Source organism: Halictus rubicundus, chromosome 18 (genome assembly GCF_050948215.1).
Source record: "Halictus rubicundus isolate RS-2024b chromosome 18, iyHalRubi1_principal, whole genome shotgun sequence".
In the NCBI taxonomy this organism is placed as follows: domain Eukaryota; kingdom Metazoa; phylum Arthropoda; class Insecta; order Hymenoptera; family Halictidae; genus Halictus; species Halictus rubicundus.
In genome coordinates, this window is record NC_135166.1 from 3,021,113 (window position 1) to 3,040,863 (window position 19,751).

Sequence of the window (19,751 nt, forward strand, 5' to 3'; positions counted from 1 at the left end):
ATTATTCTTATTTCTAAAGCGTAAGGGATATTAAAATAGAGAAAATCAAAAATTAAGGGACACAATTCCTGTGGGGGTACCCATTACTGTACCTATATTAATTATACTCATTTCCAAAGGATAATAAATATTTAAACAAAGGAAAATCAAAACTTATGCTTTAAAAATAGGTATAATTGATCGACAGTAATTGACACCCCCAGAGTAATTGAATCCCTTGCTCAAGTTGAATACTTTTGAAAACTTAACAGTTAAGTCTGTAAGGCACCACTAAAAATTGCTGTATCATTATTAAAACTATCTTTCACATTATTAAATTTGTTCGCATTTAATAAATTACTAAACACTTCTACATTATAACATGAAAAAATATATACAAGGCCAATATTCTAGGTGGGAAGAAATATTTCGCGTTGGAGTTCGAACAGCTTCGAGTGCAAAGGGTTAAATTTGCTTTCATTCGGGGTGGCCTATCCCCTTGAACGGTTTCGGGGAAACCGAAAAATCGGCAACTCTTTTCTCGGTCTGGCCTACATCTCCGTCAGAGAAATAATTCGGGCAGAAGGACGGTGATGCAGCGTGGCCGACCATATGCCGAGGGAGACGGTTCCAGCCCACGGATAATTACAAGGGATGCTACGCTGCCTTCAGGGGGTAGGGGGCGAGCTGAAATCGAATGGTGGGGCGCGTGGCTACATAAGGAAGGTACCGACCTCCGAAGGGTCGCAGTCGGCTCGAAAATTTCGGAGATACCGGATCTCGCGTTCCTGCTTCTCGTCCTCGTACCACGCGCTCGCCGCTACAGCGTTTCTTGTTTACACAAATGACTATTCTTTGAGAGAGAGAGAGAGAGAGAGAGAGAGAGAGAGAGAGACATCGTTCGCACGGACAATCGTGTGTTTCAGTGCACAATTCGTCGTGTGTACCCCGGAAAAGTGAACCGACAGTGTTGTGCACGGATTTTTGAAAAACCAAAAGGAAAGTTTGTGGACACACTGTTCTCGGCATGGAGATCTCGTGGTTCGTCTTTTTCGCCTGGTGCGTCGGCATCGTCGCCAGCTTCGATCTAGGACCGATCGTCAGGATCGCTCAGTGCAGATCCCAGTGCTTGAGGAAGCACACCGCTGACGGAAATTGCTACTGGTACTCGGGACAACAGCAGACCACTTGCGTCGTCGTAAGTGTCCCGCCGATTTTTCTGTCTACTCTCCTAGCGCGATCCCTCATCCTTTCAATCTTCTACACTAATCTAGCTTTGAATTGTGCTTCCCTTTGTTAAACACTCAGTGTCAAACAGTCAGAGTTCTATTGTTTCTGTCCGGTGCGCTAAATCGGACGTCCCTAGAGATATCTGTAAGCATTTTTCAAGTTATCGTGAAACTTCTATGATCACTTCGGCGTTCACGTTTTCGCGAAGTGTCCATCAAAGCGATCGGGGCGCGCTAAATTCCGGAGTGAACGACCTCCCTAAAAATCGACCAGCAGGGAACCGGCGGCCGGCCGCGTTTCTCTGGAACATGTTGAACATCTTGAACCCGACTATTCCGCAAGCCCGCGCGTTTCCCTCCGCCGTGTTCCCCCCGCAGCGGAACGAGAACCGGCTGGGTCCCGTCACCGATTATCGTCGCGCCGCGTGCACCCGCGCGACACTTCTAACTTTAACGTTGACCCTCTTTCCCGTTCGCCTGGCACGCTGTTTTCCCTCGCTCCTAACGAACGCGCGCGAGAGAACATCCTCCGCTCGGGGAAAAATCAACAGTCACCGCGTCGGCGCCGAACAATAAACAAAAACCGATGTGTCACGGAAATATCCCCACGAAAAGAGAAGTTTCTCGTTGGAAATTCCCTTCGGGGTCACGTAAAGAGAGAGAGAGAGAGTAGGCGACGATTCGATCGTCTGGAAATCGGATATAGGGCCGCGTGTTTCGGAGAGTTCCTCTCGGTGCGTGCCCCACTCTCTTTTCGGTCGGCGATAAATCACCGGTGTCGGTTTTATGGGGCGCCGTGGAAAATCATGGTGGTCCCCGCGCGCCCTGCTCCACCCTCGACCGCGCGCCACCACCCCATCCCCCGGGCCGACGCGCAGATGGACAGATGGGAATCACGATTAACGTGCACGCACCGTGCGCGTATGCGCTCGGGGCGTTGCTCATTTGCTGTGTGCCGAACAACCGGTGGGAGGGGGGGGGGGTGTCCATTAATTTCGGGGGAAATCGATGCCATCTTGCGCGACGACGCGACGGTACACCCACGGGAAGGCGTCGAGCCGAAGCGGGTTGAAGCGAGTAGAAGCGAGGAGCCGCGAATGCATTCCGCGCGCGCGGACTATTATCGAGGAGGAATCGGTTCCCGATGATCCATTCAAATTTATGCCCCAGGGGAATAGGAGAGAATGAAAGAGAAGAGAGAGAGAGAGCGGGGAGGAGGTCCTCGAGACTCGTTTACCCAGGACGCATTAGAATAACGATTCTCGAAGAGGAGGCGGACGCGCGCGCGGAGGTGGCTTAACGAAGGTCGCGACGGGGAACCCCCTTCGAAGGGAACGACGAACTTACGCCCGGATAATGGCGATTATTCCTGGGTGGGGTGCTCGCTCCGCAGCATCCTTGCGCGCTTCGCCTCGAACCGCCCTTTTCGCGGACGTAATTGTTTCATTATCCTTTGAACAATCGGGCGTAAACGGGACGGGGCGGGATCGGGACTGATTGCTGTCGAGGAGACACGGTAAATTGTTTCCGAAGCGTGTTTCTTTCACGTTCAGCCGCGCGCGATGAGGTTTACTCGAGGGTGGAAGATAATGGCGGAACGAGAGAATTTGTCGACGCACGGGGATGCGATTAGAATGAATTCCGAGATTTCGCTATCCAGTCCTCGAGACAAGCCACGAACGAACGTTGTGTTTTACGGGGCGAGTAGGTTTGTTTATAATTTTGGGGTTTTTCGTTCGCGATGGGTACTCGGAGAGACGGGTTCAAGGGAAGCTCAGTCTTTTCTCGACCATTTTGTGGGGGCTGAAGTTGGAGAGCTTTTGTTATGTTTAACGCTCAGCGGAGGGTGTTGGATAGGTTTATATTTTTTGATTAATAACTTCTTGAAAAAGTTATTTGAAGGCGGTAATCATTTTTGTCGCGAACGAGCCACCGTAGGAGATTTGGCTCAATTTCTTGGAAGAACATTTTTCAGTTTCTTTTTTGTAAGAATGTAGATGCGGAACGCGTGGATGTGTGAGCGAGATAGAGGGATGAGAGATGAATGAACACGAAGAAAGGCACGGGGCGATAACATGCAGACATTTGTTCTCAGAGGCATATTGTTAATGAGCAAGCGAAGGAATCAGCTTTTGGTTATAAATCTTCACTTCCCTTGAGTTTTTACACTATTAAATAAGTTGCTTTGTACCTCATTTTTGTGGTCCACTACTGCTTTTAATAAAAATGTGCAGAGTATTTGCAAAATACAGACGTGTCATTGATGCAGTAAAATATCTTCAGTTTTTTGTTATTTTTATAATTAGAGTTCCTTTGTCCCTAATAGTTCGCTACAAGGCAAAGCAAATTCATATTGTATATCTACATTTAATTCAATTCTTAAATATAGGCAACAGAAGTATAAAATTTGATTTCAATGAAAAACCAATGGCATAGCTAGCATTCATACTTCATCCTACTCATCGTTCATCATCCTACTTGGTAGATCTCGTGTGAAATATCCACCGCTGGCAATTTTCGCAATTCACTTGAATTGTTCGCAATTTTGACAACATTATCCGATCGAATGAAGAAATACGTTCAATTTTTAGAAGCAGCAGTCTCGATGATTAAAAATCTGAAACCATGCACATGACTAACGGTAGAACGTTCAGTATTAAATTAACCATCCCTCGTAATAAAAATATCTTCACCCCGTTGAATGCTGCCTCAACGAGAGAAAAACAACGTCAGCTCTTCAAAGGGGTCGGAAAAAAGTGCGAAGCACCTGTGAACTCGAAATTGCACGATGCATGTAATAATTATAGATCGACGATTTCTCCGGGAGGGGCTGGTCCAGGATTTTCCTAGAAAATATCGCGATCGATTAAGAACGCAGGTACCATTCAATTATATCGGGGATAATAATCGTATAATCGTAACCGTGTTCCACGTTGATCGTAATCAACGACTCCCCGGGATTCAATAGGCGTCATTCAAAGAGAGCGAGAGGGAGAAGAGAGAACGTCGCCGGTGTCGGTCGTTCCATCAAATTTCATCGAGTACGACGATGATCGTACCGTTATCGAATTACGATCAGCGAAGGGTCGTAAAAACGACGACGTCCCCTCGTCCGGGAAATCAATGGCCGGGCTGTCGTAAAGTGAAATAAACTGGATAAAAGGGGGCTCGCGGTGGTCTGGACTCCTTCATTCCGAGCACTGACGCACACGGATCTTACCCGGCTTTTAATTCCGGGAGCGTAGGCTACCGGACACAAGCCTAACTCTGTAGTCACTTTTTCTTAACTCGACGATTACGCATGATAACGATCTCGTAGACGCTGCGCTGCTACACTTGTCCAATCAGCGATCGTAAAAATTGTTCTCGAGATCGGAGTAGTTTAACGAGACCAAACCTGAATTACCTGATCACTGGACTGCGGATTTGATGCACTTGTGACAAAAATGAATCAGCGAAATATCTGAGATGCTGGTAGAACACTGTAAGACTAGAAGACACTGGAAGACTCGTTGATACTATTCAAAGAGAAAATACATTTTTGTTTCGATTCTTTGGAACTGACTCACTCTGACAATTTTGATTTTACAGCAAAGGTTACGGTGGACTTGAAAATTGCACTTTAAGAATCAAAAGAACAGACCTACACAAGTCTGTAAGGTATTTTTAATTCTCAAAATGCAATATTTAAGACTAACGTAACCTCTGACGCGAAATCAAAATTGTTCGAGTAGGTTAACACTAGATTTACGGGACCCGTCAAAATGACGGGTTCTAATATTTTTAATTTAGTATTATTAAGATTCTAAGGATGCATACATAAGAAATTATTTAGCAAATTTATTTCTTTGGGTATATATTATTTTTAAAATATTGCTAAAAATTTGGGTGGCACGTTCTTGTTATCTTTATGAAGTAATGCAAAATAGTCGCTTTTAGTGCTCCGTAAAGCTAGTGTTAAATGGGTAGGTTAGGCATTGATTGGACAATAATAAAAAGTGTAGTAAATAAAGTCGTAGCATACTAAAACAACTTTACTTCCTTTCTGTAATCGTAAAATGCATTTCTTCGAAATATAGCGTTACGAGTGAAACCTACTATATTGATTTAAGGGATAGAGCAAAAATGGGTGACGTTGTCTTAGGGTGTTGTCTTAGGATCTTTTCTCTATTTTTGTCTAAAAATTCGAAACCTGACAATTGTGTGAACCATATGTAGGTGATGCCAGTGAGCAGTGTGCTAAATTTTTGTAACGAGGGTGGACCTTCTCGTAGACCTACCTTCGTGGTTCTTTTTCGTAATTGGCTCGCGTCTCGCGAGGTGGGTGAATCGTGCGTCGGACAAAAGAGTCACCCGGTAGATCGGACGAGAATATTTTCATACGGCACGGTGCTCCCCTTCTAGGTCGACCTACGCGGGCCCGCCTAAAAACCGTCGGAAAAAGGGAACCCGGTGCCCGGAGGGGAATTATCGCGAAGCTGTTAGACGCTGATGTTGCTTTTTTGGAGACGTCATTAGCGCGAAAGAAGGGACCTACGGCGATTCTACGAAGCAGCCGGGCTTAGAAGGAACGCGCGCCGTGATGAAGGATAATCGGGGGAAGAGAGAAAGGGGGAGAAAGAGAGAAAGATCGTGGTCGTGCAGGGACGGCAAGCGGCGACGGGGAGGAGGAAGAGAGAGAGGGAGGGGGGTCTCTAAGAGAAGGGAAGAAAAAAGAATCTAGAAACAGGGCTCCACGAGAGACGGTACCCCAATAAATATGAAGACAACAACGACGGTGCCTGTTATGCCTGAAACAGGTTGGAGCTAATTCGGCCTCGCCCCCCACCCCCTTCGTCTTTCCTCCTTTTTTCTCTCCTCTCTCTGGCCTTCACCCTTTTTCCTCCCTTGGTCCTCCTCCTCCATCTCCCCCTCCCCCCCTCTCATAGCCGCTTAAATCGCTGGATTCAACGGTCCCGCCGATGGTTCTTATTCTCCCTTTCCTTCTTCGCGTTCCTCGAGCCGCGCGTCCCTCTTCATCACCCCCCTAACCCCTCATGGTTCCCTTGCAGCCCCCCCCCCATAGCCCTTCGCCCATCTGACTCGCCTCGACGTCCCGTGTACCGTCGTCCTTTTTACTCGTGCGTCCCGTGTGCGTGCAAGAGCTTTTTGTTCAACGACGAAACCCACCCTCCCTCCCTCCCTCCCTCCCTCTGGCCACGCTCGATTCTTTCATGTGTTATTTATTTATTGTGTTTTTTATTTTTCTTCTCTACTCCCGTGTTACAGTGCTGGCAGTACTGCGAGGCCCTCGAGAACCGGTGGGAGAAGACCAGGACCATTTGCGAGGGCGACCAGTATCTACATGTAAGTAAATTCACGGGTGAAACCAGGCTTTTGGATTAGGGGAGGCTGTACGCACCAGTCCGCGCTAACCACCCACACACCCCCACCACGCGGAACCCCTTTGAGCCGGCTTGTATCCGAGATGGGAAACACGGGAAACGGGACACGGAGTCCCAAGGAAATTTGTGGATCGCCCACGCCCCCCCCCCCTGCCCATCTATGCCCCCGGGCAACGTTTAGGTTCTTGGTAACAATCGGTCCTTTTATTCGGCCAGTGTTCCCCGACGTGGACCGTATCGATCGGGAAAAGTGATGTACGATGCGTGGTAAAAAAATACGGCTCTTGTTTTCGAGGGACTGTGAAATAGAAACAAACAGTTGTGATTTGAACACTACATTCTGCAATTTACAATTACTGCGATCGTAAAAATGCATTTATGGGAAATTTATTTAACTCGGTTCTTACTTGGGACACATATGTTATCGTAAAAGCTGCTGAAAATCTGGCTGAATGTGTTCTTGATATTTGTATAAAATTGTCCAAACTGGCCACTTGTAGTGCTCCCTGAAAGTAGTGTTCAATTATTTATTGGAGGTTTGAACAACATGATTCATGTGATGCAAGTACAGTTAACGAGTATAGATTATAAAAGTGCCGTGATGCAACCTAGTTCTCAAGATATACAGGGTGTCCCAAATTTCCTTGGAAGGCGTGATTCCTGACGCAATTTGCAGTAACTTTTTCCTTTGCGGAAATGTTCTCCGCGGCTTCGTTGAGGAGTTATTAGCGAAAAACACGGACCAATCGGAGCGCGGGTACAGTAGGCGGATTCTGACTCGGCCAATGCCAGCGCCGCGCTCAGCGGGAGGCGGGATACCTCTGCTATAGCCGCGCTGTGATTGGTCAGTGTTTTTCGCTAATAACTCTTTAACAAGGCCACGTAGAACATTCTCGCAAAGGAAAAAGTTTCACCAAATGATCTGAGGAATTATCCCCTTCAAGGAGGAACATTTTTGGGACACCCCGAGTAATAGTGTTACAAAAATAATAGAGGAAATCAATTGACCTTCCAAAAAGTAGTAATAACGTGGAAAATGTATTTTCACCAGTTTTCGCGAATGAAGCTTTAAAAAATCTGTGCTCTCTTTTTGTCACGCGCTGTACTGTGATTCCGAGTCGCGCACCTGCAGTTGCAACGCAAGCTCCACCGAAAGAAACTCACAATGGTTCTCGGATTCCGTGGTCTGTTCGCTCAGGTAAATCGAGTTAAAGTTCCCCGTGTCGGATCCTGCGGCGTAGCGAACCGGCGGAAAATTCGAATCGATGAAGCGCGAGAAAAATCCCTTAACTTCGAGCATTTCAAAGGCCACGGTGTGCCGGAGGGAGGGAGGGGGAGGGGGGGGGTAGGGTGTGCGTAATCGTTGAAGATCCGACCGGTTCGGAAAGAAGAAAGAAGAAGAAGGAAGGCCCTTTTTCGAGGCAGGGAGTTCCGACGGCAGGGAAAATCCTGAGAAACGGCTACCTGTCGATTTTCACGGAAGGTCGACCTGCCCTTCTCCGCGCCGCGGAACGTTCAAGAGTATAGCATACTCCTCGATGTATCGACCCTCCGGGAGATAGGAATCTTTCTCAAATATTTGGGCAGCTACTAGCTTTACGGCGAATGTTTGGATTGAAGCACCGGGGGAACCCTCCCCTCTCCCGCCCCTCTCCGGTTCTCCCTCTCTCGTCCCCAGCCCCGCGATTTCCGTTCGATAACGAAATGTCTCTTTTAGAGAAGATCGTTAATTATGCGTCTCTAATGTGCCCTTCGAAGGACCGATACTGGCAAGAGATAACCGCGGGACCAGAAACTTCGATTCTCTCGACGATGGAAAGAAACAAGCGAAATTGCAGCAGACCCTCGATCGGATAAGCACGGGAAAAACAAAGTAGATTCCGTTGGCGAGCCACCCTCCCCTTTCCCGTATGTCTCGAGGAAAAAGTTTCATACTCTCCCCGTGATGATAATCGAAAGAAAACTTTACGGTGTACAGTCGGTGGGCCGCGATGGATTGGAATTGTTTCAATCGAGTTTCTTAATCTGAAACTTTTTAGAAGTCTGCTTTCCCTGATGTCCCGCTTTTTAATAACTTGTGTAATTTTGTATGTTGGTTTTTGCGAAGTATCATCTATTTTCTGCTTCGGTTCTTTCAATTTGAAATTATCACACTTATTATTCTGCAACGTTCACTCGATATGTGTCCCAAATATCTGGGCGATATAATTCCCTGTCCCCACTACCGGGGGGTATACCCCGTGAGGGGCCCCAAAGCTGAGTGGAGCTTTGTTTACAATGTCACCAAGGTCACTCGAGCTTCTATCCGATACAAGTCCCTGGGTAGACCCGTGTTGTGGACATATATCGAGAAAACACTGTATTCGCAATGTATGCTTGAAATGTAGGCTTGTCCCAGAAGGTAGTTTGGAAAGATTGTTTGCCGCAACTTAAAAATTCACCTAGCTTTAAAAGAAAAATCTTCGGGAGTAACAAAACGTCAACAAACAAATTAGAAAAGGTTCGATACTAGAAAGAGATAAAAATTGAAAAGGTTAGAACTCCTTCCCCTATTCCAGAGGAGAGCCTAGTAATTTCTCGGTTCGTTGAAAATTGTAATAACATCCAAAAACCGCAAAAATCACCGGTGAACAATAGCAAATACACCGATATGTTTCATTTCGAGCCTGCCTCAGCCGTTCTTCGTGCGAAACGGACCCTGACTCGACCTTCATTTTTCAGTGTCCAGCCTGTCAGACGGCGTGCACGTTCCGGAAGACGAGGGTGGAGGAGAAGTATCTGCCGTCGATGCTCTCGGCGCCTAAAGAATCGCCGATCATCCTGGACAAGTTCGACGTCGCGGTGGTGATGCGGAAGCTGTACAGAGAATGGCGGGTCGACGGTTACTATCCCGGGGAGCGGGTGCCGAGCCTGCGACCGGACACCTGGATCATCGTGGCGGTGGAGGACGGGGTGGAGCACTACAGTTGGCAGGAGTGGGTGCCGAAGTTGGAGTCGTTGAAGGAGGGTCCTCTGTACGAGGCGACGATCACCTGGAAGGACGTGCAGACGCAACTCCAAAAGCAGAGGGCGCTGGAGCAGGTCAGGTTCAACAACCGGGTCAGACAGTTCTTCCTGGAGAAGTACGGGGAGAAGGTGCTGGCCGAGTGGCGTAGCCAGGAGGACTCGCCGATCTCCGAGGACATCTTCCGGAGGTTCTTCTTCAGGAGGAAGGACGATCGATCCGACGACTCGCTGGAAGCCGACAACACGCCCTCGACCAGCAGCGCGTACAACGATCACGCGGACAGGGATCAATCGGGGAACCGGGAGACGTACGTGGTGTCCTGGGAGCCAGAGACCGGGGGTCTGATGGGAAACCAAGTGGCGGACACCAATTCGGCGCAGATCTCTCTGCTACCTGGCACCAAGTATCTCGTCAGGATCGCTTCGAACGACGGGCCGGGAAGCTTCCCGATCGAGGTCGACACCAGGCCCACCTCGGTTCAAGCTGAGAAGATTGAGACCAACTTCATGCCGGATCTCTACCCGTGGGACATCTTCGCCGCTTCCGTCTCCGCCGCCATCTTGGTCGTGGTCCTCGTCGCGCTGAAGCTCTGCAGGAAGAGCAAGGCTGTCGAGGTGGAGGAAGTTTGATCGCCGACACCGATGCTGTGTCGTCGACGATTATTCACTCAGGGATAAGCTCTCTCGGAGCTAACTTTGACGAAGCGGAGAGGATCGTGGATCCACCGTCGTTGTACAAATTAACTTTGTCGCCCGGAAAAAGTCGCGAACGCTTCGAGAAACTGTTCGGTACTTTTGTCGCTTTCACTGCTTCACTATTTCCAACTGAAAATTGAAGAAGCGAGACTGTCGACTTAGCGACGTCTGTATTTTTACGAACAAGTTGTCGCGCGACTTTTTCGAGGGGACGTCGCGAAAAGTGTAAATTTGTTTGTAAGCGCGCAAGCAGGTCAACCGCGTTGTAAAATAGCGATTTCGAGGCACGCGAGCGGCGCAGAAAACGACGGTAACTGTAAAACGGACCGAGGCCGCAGCAACGTTGCAGAAGAAGTGTACAAAGAACCACGTTAGAGATAAGAAGTAACGCGTCGCGTCACTCGCCGAGCCAGAAACTGTACAGACTCTCACGGACGGTATTTTTGTACGTAATAAGAGTAGTACCTAACTTCTTGCTCAAACGCGCAACGAACAGACTGTAAAAGAGTTCCTATCGCCGAGAATAGACGAACGACGCCGCAACAACAAAAAAAAAAGAAAAACGGCGGCGCCCAATCTCTGTATTTATTTGTAAATAGGCAGCTTCGAAGCTTGTACATAGTCCCCTTGGAAGATAAAATAAAGTACCTCCGATAACACACAACGCCTCCGTGTCGATGCAGCCGCAACAATGTTCGTCCGAACGAGACACTTTTACCTTTTTTCCAAAAATCGTGAATTCACGTTTGATCCCCCCCCCCCCCTACGTTGTTGTATACCTCTTAAATCCGTCTTTTGTCGACGAGAATCGTCATGGTCCGCCAATGAAACCGAATGACGAGGGTTCCCCGACGCTTTTCATTCAAAACCGAAAGGGTCGAATGGATTTCTACCGAAATGTAAGAGGATTCGTTGCTGGAATCCTTTGGATCCTTGTGAAAGGATACCCCGTAGGACAGAAATTGATTTCGTGGAAAATCAAACTTTACGCGTTACGTTCTGGTTACGGTTCGGTCTCGAATTTCTAACGGAGGGCTCGTTTGCAATTTATTATAGTATATGAATGGGTTTTTTCAAACTCCCTGTATAGATAATTATAATTCTTTGTCAATAGTAATTGACCGACGCATTTTTCAGGTTAAATGGAAATTGTTGGCCTCGATTTCAAAAACAGAGCCATGTCTACCGATTTAATTCATAAACAGTGACTTCTCCGTATATGTCGCCAAGGCCTGGATGGTAAACGTCGCGGGACTATCCCCACTACCGCGAGGCATGCCCCGTGAGGGGCCTCGGACGCCGAGGAGTGTTTTGTTGACATATATCGAGAATTCACTGTATTTTGGTCAGTGGATCTAAACATTTCATCCTAGCTAGACCACTTTCAATGTGTAACACAATCTTGTATATCAATATGAAATTAATTTTGTTAATATGAATTAGTAATGTGAAAATTGCTTCGAATTGAAGGATGTTGATTTATATGGTCTTTCGACTGCAGAGGTTTAATTTTCGTCACAAATGCACAAAATCCGCAGATTGATGGTAAGTACTTTCCTTCCTCAAGATTCACGGTGGTTTAACCTAACCGCTGGTCCAAATTCTAAATTATCCATACACCATTTGACCCTCACCCTAAAGAATGACTGCACTCCTGCACTCGTAATAGTAATTTCAAGTTTAAACTCATCAAATTGCAGCATACTCTGAGAAACTAGAAACTCCGTGCCATTTAAGATAGAAGACGAATGTTCAACCGAATTTTCAGCATACGAGGTCAAACGAAAGCACTCCGCCGAAGAATTTCGTTCGTCGGTGGACGCGTCCAACGAGGTAAGTGACACGGTTTCTATCGTCATCGTGAACAATAACCGGAGCAATGTTGTTCCCAAAGTCGAGTCACGAAGAAGCTTTCTCACGTGTCGTCGAGCACGGTGCTCCCGATAAAACGGTTCCCTAGACCCCTCCACGATAACGAGTATATTCGTCCGGGGCGCGATCGCGACGGTACGGGGGTGAAAAAAAAACGTGGAACTGTTATTCGATCGTCGAAACCGGTAAAAATGACTATAGCCGATCCGGCCCGGGGAATTCGAATTCCATCGCCGAAGGGGCTTACACGTTTGTCCTCCCGAGAAAGTTCCGGGAACGGCCATTTCCTTTCCACGGTCGCGTCGGACGGTACGGGAGGACTGGTCGCCGGCTCTCGGCTTCGTGTCCCGAAGAGGTGCGTTGAACTTTCCCGAGCGAATAATAAACTCGTCGGTGAGTCGACAAAAAACCCGGCGCGCGACGGGCAGCCGCGCGGCGTTGCGGTTGTGTTGCCGGGTTTCACGGCGCACACGATGAAAAAGTGTGCCGTGACCTCGAACAAGGTCCCGTTATCCAAGGCTTCGCCTTGGACGCGGTCGTCCTCAGTCTTGACTCGGTAGTCAAAGATGATACTGCTGGTCGCCTGTCTCAGCCTCCTAATTGGTCCCGGTGAACTGGGCACGCTGAACAATGGCCCTTCCGTCGGCGTCACAGCTGTTCTAGGACTCGGTGCGCTTCCTTTCGGATTAGCCGCTGGACCCAGGTACTGCCAATTACATTTTACATACGATTACTCACCTGCCGCACAACGATAAATTAAGATAATGAAAGGTTTTGCGTTCGGTTCGCGTCGAACGAGCTTTCCAGAACACAAGGTGTATTTCTTTAAACAGTTTTCTTACGTCGCATTCATTGCAAACTTCAATCTTTATATTTTGGGTTTCATTTGATTCGGGATCGTGGCGGGTTCTCGAAAATTTCGGAGTTCTCGTGAGTAAAGGTGTGCTTGAAGCATTTTTCAAGTTTTCGGGAAGTGCATTTAACAATTCAGAGAGGACGCAGAAATCTTTCTGAAGATGTTACGAAATTGTTTGGATTATTTTATTATTTTATTGAATTATCTTGGTAGACCCCTTCGTGTGTTTCGTGGTTGCGTTCGAACTCTGGAAAGCGAGCGATAATGAACGAAAGTTAATTGCACCTTGGCCCCGAGTTATCAATTTTGAAACACTAATTAGTCCCCGAGGGGTTAATTAGGAGTTAACGTGTGTTTTTGGCGGTTTTAGTCCCGTTTCGTCGTGAATTGATCATTCTTGAATCTTTTTAGTACTAGTGTATTTTACTATTTCTACGGGCTTCGTTTAATTACGGCTCGAGCAATATGTGTGATTTGATTGACTTGCCTTGTTAACCCCTTAGCTATACATTTGTGACGTGTATACTCGTCATGAAATTATCAAAATTTTTGCGATTTAGTACTATGTGAACACTCCAAATTTTCTAGGACGTTTTTAACACTATAACTGAGAAATCTATAGCATTTTTGCCATTTCTTGACAAGAACATAAATTTTAAATGGGAAGTCGAAATTTAATATTCAACGCTCTTACCCAATATTTTCTCTTGAATCTTATCGGTATCATAATTTCGAGACAGCGCATTGCGCATTGCGCTTAATTCCCCCGCGTGAAATGTCTAAGAAATCTGAAAGCATATATTACGGAGAAATCAGGTTAAACGTTAGTTAGTGCAGCATTATGACCAGTGTAATCCTATACTCCATCCCTGCCGCGCGGTCTTTGATTGAGCCATTCATTCGGGATAGTGTTGGGAAAGTAGGAACAGGTATAGCAGGCAATTCAGTTGCTAGAGCCACTTGCATGGTCCACGTTGCATTCTTATTGTTCTTTGATAGAGTACCGGAAGTTTGAATACTCCCAAAATAATCATTGTTAAATCGGCTTTTAAAAAATCCGAAAAAATCCGAAAAAATTCTGGCACACTTATCCCAATTTCTACTGTAATCAGTGAAAAAAAAAAAATTTGACGGATTAAATTCGGAAAAATTGGGGTCCCCCTCCGTTTCCGCTCGAAATGATTCAAAAGTAAAATTTTCACCTAGACACAAGCGCGACCCAGTGTGGGTTAAAGCAGCTTTCGATGGAAGCTTTCCAATTTGGAGCAGCTTCCGAGGACAGCTCTCTGCGTCCACCGCGTTCAAAGCTTTCTAATTTAGATTCGTCTGTCTCGCGGCCGAAGTAATTAACCCGATAGTTAATCTATTCGATCCGTCACCATATCCAATTACCTAGGCGTTCCACTATCCCGCGTACTTTAATCTCGGGCGTCCTCCAATTAACTAAACCCGTGTCCAATTATACCGATCATGAGCGCGGAATCTGCGAGTTTATCTTCTCGCGGTCATGCCGTTGGAATAATTAGCGAGCGCTGTTGTTGTCCGTCACAGGTACGTCCCGAAATGGAAAAAACAGGCCTGCGAAATACCAGCATCTCAGCACCCGAACTCGCACTACGTCTGCGACGAGGCCGGCGAGGTAAAATGCTTGCCAGGTAAGAAAACAAAAAGTGGGCGGAAGAGAGGGGAGCGGGAGAGAGAGAGAGGAGAGAAAGAGTGAAAAGCGCAATAAGAAACTAATGGCACGGACATTCCACTTTGTACGCGGCGTGTGTTCGTTTCTGATTCTTCTTCTTGTTCCTCTTTCTTCCCGTTCTCATTCTTATTCGTTCCTCGTCGTTCTCTTGTTCACTTCAGGATGGACCGGCGATTTGTGCGACGTGCCAATCTGTCGGAAGGGCTGCGACCCTCTTCAGGGTTTCTGCCGTCGACCCGGCGAATGTCGCTGCAAATTGGGCTTCTATGGCGAGCTCTGCGACAAGTGTGTGGCTCTGCCGGGATGTCAGCACGGCAGGTAACTTGTCATTTCGATTTCTTTTTTTTTTTTTTTTGTTTTCACGCCGCGCCGGAACCAAAAACGAGGAACGGGGAACCACCGCGCCGGGGCACGTAAACGAAATCGTTTTGTTGATTGATCGACCCCAGGCAATCAGCCGCATTCGTCGAAACCGAGGCCGCGAAACCGGAATCAATGCGATGGATCAATACGAGAAACGAATTTCCGTTCTATACATGCCGCGAGATCCAGCCGATATTTTCACAAACGTTCATCAACGCCTCGTAACTTGCTCGCCGATAATTAGAATGCACTTTCAACGACGGCTTTCGGACGCACCGACGTGCCTTACCGGACAATCCATTGTCGATTTGAAATGTTCTCACGTCGTAAAATTTTTGTCGAGTATGCCGACGATCTTCGAACAAACGTACACGTTTATGTATTCATTCGTGAGGACTGTATGAATTGTAATGTAACTTCCTTTGAGAATGTTCGTACAGGAATATTTTAGAATACTCTGGAATGTACTAGAATATACCAGAATGTGCCAGAATGTACTAGAATGTGCCAGAATGTACTAGAATATACTGGAATATACCAGAATATACTATAATATATTATAATATACCAGGATATACTAGAATATACTACAACAGACTATAATATACCAGACTATACTAGAACATACTAGAATATACCAGAATATACTTTAATATATCAGAATACACTAGAATATACTAGAATATACCAGAATATACCAAAATATAGAAGAATGTACTAGAATATACCAGAATGTACTAGAATATACTAAAATACACTAGAATATACTAGAATACAGCAGAATATTCCAGAATATACCAAAATATACTACAACAGACTATAATATACCAGACTACACTACAACTTACTAAAATATACCAGGATATACTAGAATATACTACAACAGACTATAATATAGCAGACTATACTAGAGCATACTAGAATATACCAGAATATACTTCAATATACCAAAATACACTAGAATATACTAGAATATACCAGAATATACCGAAATATACAAGAATATACTAGAATATACCAGAATGTACTAGAATATACTAAAATACACTAGAATGTACTAGAATACAGCAGAATATTCCACACTTTACCAGAATATACTAGAATATACCACAACAGACTATAATATACCAGACTATACTACAACATACTAGAATATACCAAACTACACTTGTACATACCAGAATATACCCTAGAGGATCCCAAGGTGTCCAAGGGCTTTGTGGTTGGAGACCGAACTGTTGTGTAACATGCAGTATAATATAATATATTTTTACTACAGTATAAGACTTTAGGGTCGTAATTACCAGCTCACAGGTGATTATTTCGCGATAAACAAATTGCGAGATTCCCGAAGAAACTTCTGCGATCTCTGCAGTCGCTAAAAAATTGTTGGACGTACTTAAAAACGTCTGTACCACTGAAGCATTAAAATATTGAAAAATCAATACAAAATCCCCGATGAACGTTTCGCGATTGCCACGATCAGCGGTTATGCGAGCTACGATTACCTGAAAGCGACCGCAGATTGATCAGCCGGCTAAAGAGCCTGGGGTCGATTGAATGCGGTCGGTCTTGGAAAAACGCGTCTAACAACGCCTAACGCGAATCGGATACTGATTTCACCTTGGCCATTGGCGAGCCTAATTTCCCGGTAACACGAAACGTTTGTTCCCGTCGGTTCGGTATCTCGTGTACGTCCATCGGGAACGGTAATTTCATCCGCGCCGCGGCGCTCGCCGGACATACATACATACGTACATACATACGTACATACTGACGTTGCGGATTTTCACTTTCAGCTGTAACGTGAGCTTCGAGTGTTCCTGCGACCCGGGATGGAAAGGTATGTTCTGCTCGGAGCCGATTTGCGCGGCCGATTGTCTGGCCAGCCAGGGATACTGCGAGAAGCCGGCCGAGTGCAGGTACGAGAGCAAAGAGCCGAAGCGTAATGGCGGAGTAATGAGCGGTTATCGGACCCGGTAGCGGCGGATCGAAACCAATGAAACCGCCCGTTTGCTCGACCCTCGTTCCATTAACGTTCGCAGCCCGGCAATTTCGGACGGGCGTGGATGGCCCGACCCCTGAAACGATGCTTTTCCGCCGACAGGGGAACCGCGTCCGAGCCCCGCCTCGCACACCGATTTCAATGAACGCCGCCGGTGGATACAGAAAATGACTTGATCCGCGTCATTCCGTTTCTTAATTGGATAATCGATGGCTTCGCTCGTGAGCGGAACGTCTCGTTAAATCTGGAATCCTTAGGCGGATGCTCCGTTGATATGTTAAACGGGGGTCGTCGGTGACCCCTGGAATTACAGCGGAACCTAAATAGCAGGCTGTCCCAGAAATGTTGTATTTCCTGTGAAGGGGTGATTCCCCGAGTGATTTGAAGTAACTTTTTCCTTTGCGAAAATCTTCTCCGAGGCTTCGTTCAGGAGTTATTAGCGAAAAACACGGACCAATCAGAGCGCCGCTACAGCGGACTGATTCGGGCCCGACGGCAGGGCCCCGCTGAGCGTAGCGCTGCTATTGGCCGAGCCGGGAACCGTCCCCCGGCAGCCGCGCTGTGGTTGGTCCGTGCTTTTCGTTAATAACTCGGTAACGAAGCCGCGGAGAAGATTTTCGCAAAGGAAAAAATTACTTGAAATGACCTCAGGAATCATCCTTTTAAGTACGAGGAAGTTTGAAGATCAGAAGCTTCTTGAATTCAAAAAGTAAGAGTATGGAGATTTTGCGATCGCAAACATAACTAGAATTCTATTTTATTACCACCGTACAATAATCAACGAACCCCTAAAATTCGTGTCTTACGGTCCGCGTAAGTCCCAAACGAACGAAAACGGATAGACTCGCTAATTGAGTCAATTTATCGTTGATCTTTCTCAGGTGTCGTCTGGGTTGGCAAGGACCGAAGTGCAAACAGTGCGCCGTTCTACCAGGATGTGTGCACGGGACATGTCAAGGACCTCTCGAATGTCGTTGCGAGCCTGGATGGACTGGTCTTCTTTGCCAGACACGTAAGCGAATTTCCTACTTCCGCACTGCGGTAACTAAATTGAAAAATCCTCACGCAAATGCCTGTTTCCACGGACCACTTTACGCAAGCCAAACTCGCGAGAAAGTAGAAGATTTCATATCAAAGAAAATCCCTATTTTACGGTATGGAAATTTTCGAATTCCCCCTACTTCATAGGCAGAGGCCACGGTGCAACGTACCAATAGAGAAGGTAACTAGTGACGTCATGATCCGTGCTGTAGGATCGTGACAGAATCCCCGTAATAGAATATAGTACACTCTGGGCTAGACTATACTATAGCTCGTGACGTCACTCGGGTTCAGACTATAGCATGTCCCCCACTACTTTCAAGCAACGCTTCTCGGGAGAGGACCGATCAGCTGAGTGTACAAAGGATCTCGCGCACCCACAAAAGGGTGAATCAGGTTGTCCCGGTGGTCTAAGCTCGATTATGACATTTTCAGCAATCTGCTCGCAAGGATGCAGTCGCGAGCACGGGGGCTGTCGTCGTCCAGGCACGTGCAGGTGTCGCGTGGGCTGGACAGGCCCGAACTGCACCGAGTGCGTCTCGTATCCGGGCTGCGCTCACGGGTCCTGCAAGCGTCCATGGGAGTGTCGTTGCGAGCCGGGATGGGCCGGTGATCTGTGCAACGAGAAGCTGACATACTGCGACGAGCACCCGGGAACTTGTCGCAACAACGCGACTTGCATCAGCATGACGAAGGAGGACGGCGACTACAGGTGACGCCTCGAACAATCCGCTTCCACAGGGTTACCGGATGCGCGCGCGACCTGGACACTAATTAAACCCGATTGCAGATGCTTCTGTCCCCTCGGCTACATGGGACGCCAGTGCCAAATCAAGACGATGGTCCCGTCGACGGACCTGCTGCCGCCGTTGTCGGATACGAGCGACTTGGAATGGAAGCCGCAGACGATGCCACTGAGACCCGAGCTGACCGAGAACCCGCAGGACCTCGACAAGGACAAGGACAAGGACGCCGCGAACGAGGAGGAGCAAACCGCCGAGCCGCTTGGTCCGATCGTTATCACCGATCCACCGTCGACTATCGATCCCGCGGCCACCGTAGGAAAATGGCCAACCGAGCCACCCACGGAGCCACCGATCGCGGAGAGGGACGACGAGAACGAGGCGTGAACGCGCGGCACGACTGTTATTTATTTTATTTATTTATTTATTTACCGCCGAGACGCGTATCACCCGGCGATCGAGATCAACGTGTCTCTTTAACTCTCATTAAGCGACACAGTGAACTCTCGATATATGTCACCGACACGGGTCTTGCAAGCGTCACGTATCGTGCAGGACCTCCTCGGCGTCCGAGGTCTCTCGAGCTTCATTATTCCGCGACGTTTATCGTCCAGGCCTCGGCGACATATATGGAGAAATCGCTGTGCTAAGCTAGGATAAGCGATGTAGCAGGAAGAAATCCTGCAAGGCTCCTGCGAGATGAATAAATGCAGTCGAAAGATCATCGAGATTACGTTACTACGATCAAAAATCGGTAATTGTCGAAATTAGAGTATCGGTTCGCGAATTATTACCGGGTGTGTTTGCACTCGGATTCGGGTCTTAACGAGGGAATTCGAGCTCGAGCACCGGATTTTCGAGAAAGTCCTGCTATCTCGCAG

The 19,751-nt window shown here is 47.3% G+C and overlaps 2 protein-coding genes across 2 annotated transcripts; both read left to right on the forward strand.

Moving 5' to 3' along the window:
- The first annotated feature begins 1,006 nt into the window (after positions 1-1,006).
- Positions 1,007-10,266, forward strand: LOC143362864 (uncharacterized). Its single transcript, XM_076803360.1, has 3 exons — positions 1,007-1,177; positions 6,477-6,554; positions 9,314-10,266. The coding sequence occupies exons 1-3, from the start codon at positions 1,007-1,009 to the stop codon at positions 10,226-10,228; spliced, it is 1,164 nt and encodes a 387-aa protein (XP_076659475.1). The 3' UTR covers positions 10,229-10,266.
- A 2,466-nt stretch (positions 10,267-12,732) lies between these two features.
- LOC143362895 (uncharacterized) lies at positions 12,733-19,257 on the forward strand. The gene is made up of 7 exons (XM_076803394.1): positions 12,733-12,869; positions 14,574-14,677; positions 14,880-15,036; positions 16,881-17,003; positions 17,968-18,098; positions 18,563-18,839; positions 18,918-19,257. Exons 1-7 carry the CDS (start codon positions 12,733-12,735, stop codon positions 19,255-19,257), a joined length of 1,269 nt encoding a protein of 422 aa, XP_076659509.1.
- The last annotated feature ends 494 nt before the right edge of the window (positions 19,258-19,751 follow it).

Bases quoted from the DNA above. Each gene is read 5' to 3' on its own strand.
- LOC143362864 (XM_076803360.1), top strand. From the start codon at position 1,007: ATGGAGATCTCGTGGTTCGTCTTTTTCGCCTGGTGCGTCGGCATCGTC. The intron at 1,178-6,476 runs GTAAGTGTCCCG...CCCGTGTTACAG, and splicing joins AGCAGACCACTTGCGTCGTC to TGCTGGCAGTACTGCGAGGC. The intron at 6,555-9,313 runs GTAAGTAAATTC...TTCATTTTTCAG, and splicing joins AGGGCGACCAGTATCTACAT to TGTCCAGCCTGTCAGACGGC.
- LOC143362895 (XM_076803394.1), top strand. From the start codon at position 12,733: ATGATACTGCTGGTCGCCTGTCTCAGCCTCCTAATTGGTCCCGGTGAA. The intron at 12,870-14,573 runs GTACTGCCAATT...TGTCCGTCACAG, and splicing joins GGATTAGCCGCTGGACCCAG to GTACGTCCCGAAATGGAAAA. The intron at 18,099-18,562 runs GTAAGCGAATTT...TGACATTTTCAG, and splicing joins TGGTCTTCTTTGCCAGACAC to CAATCTGCTCGCAAGGATGC.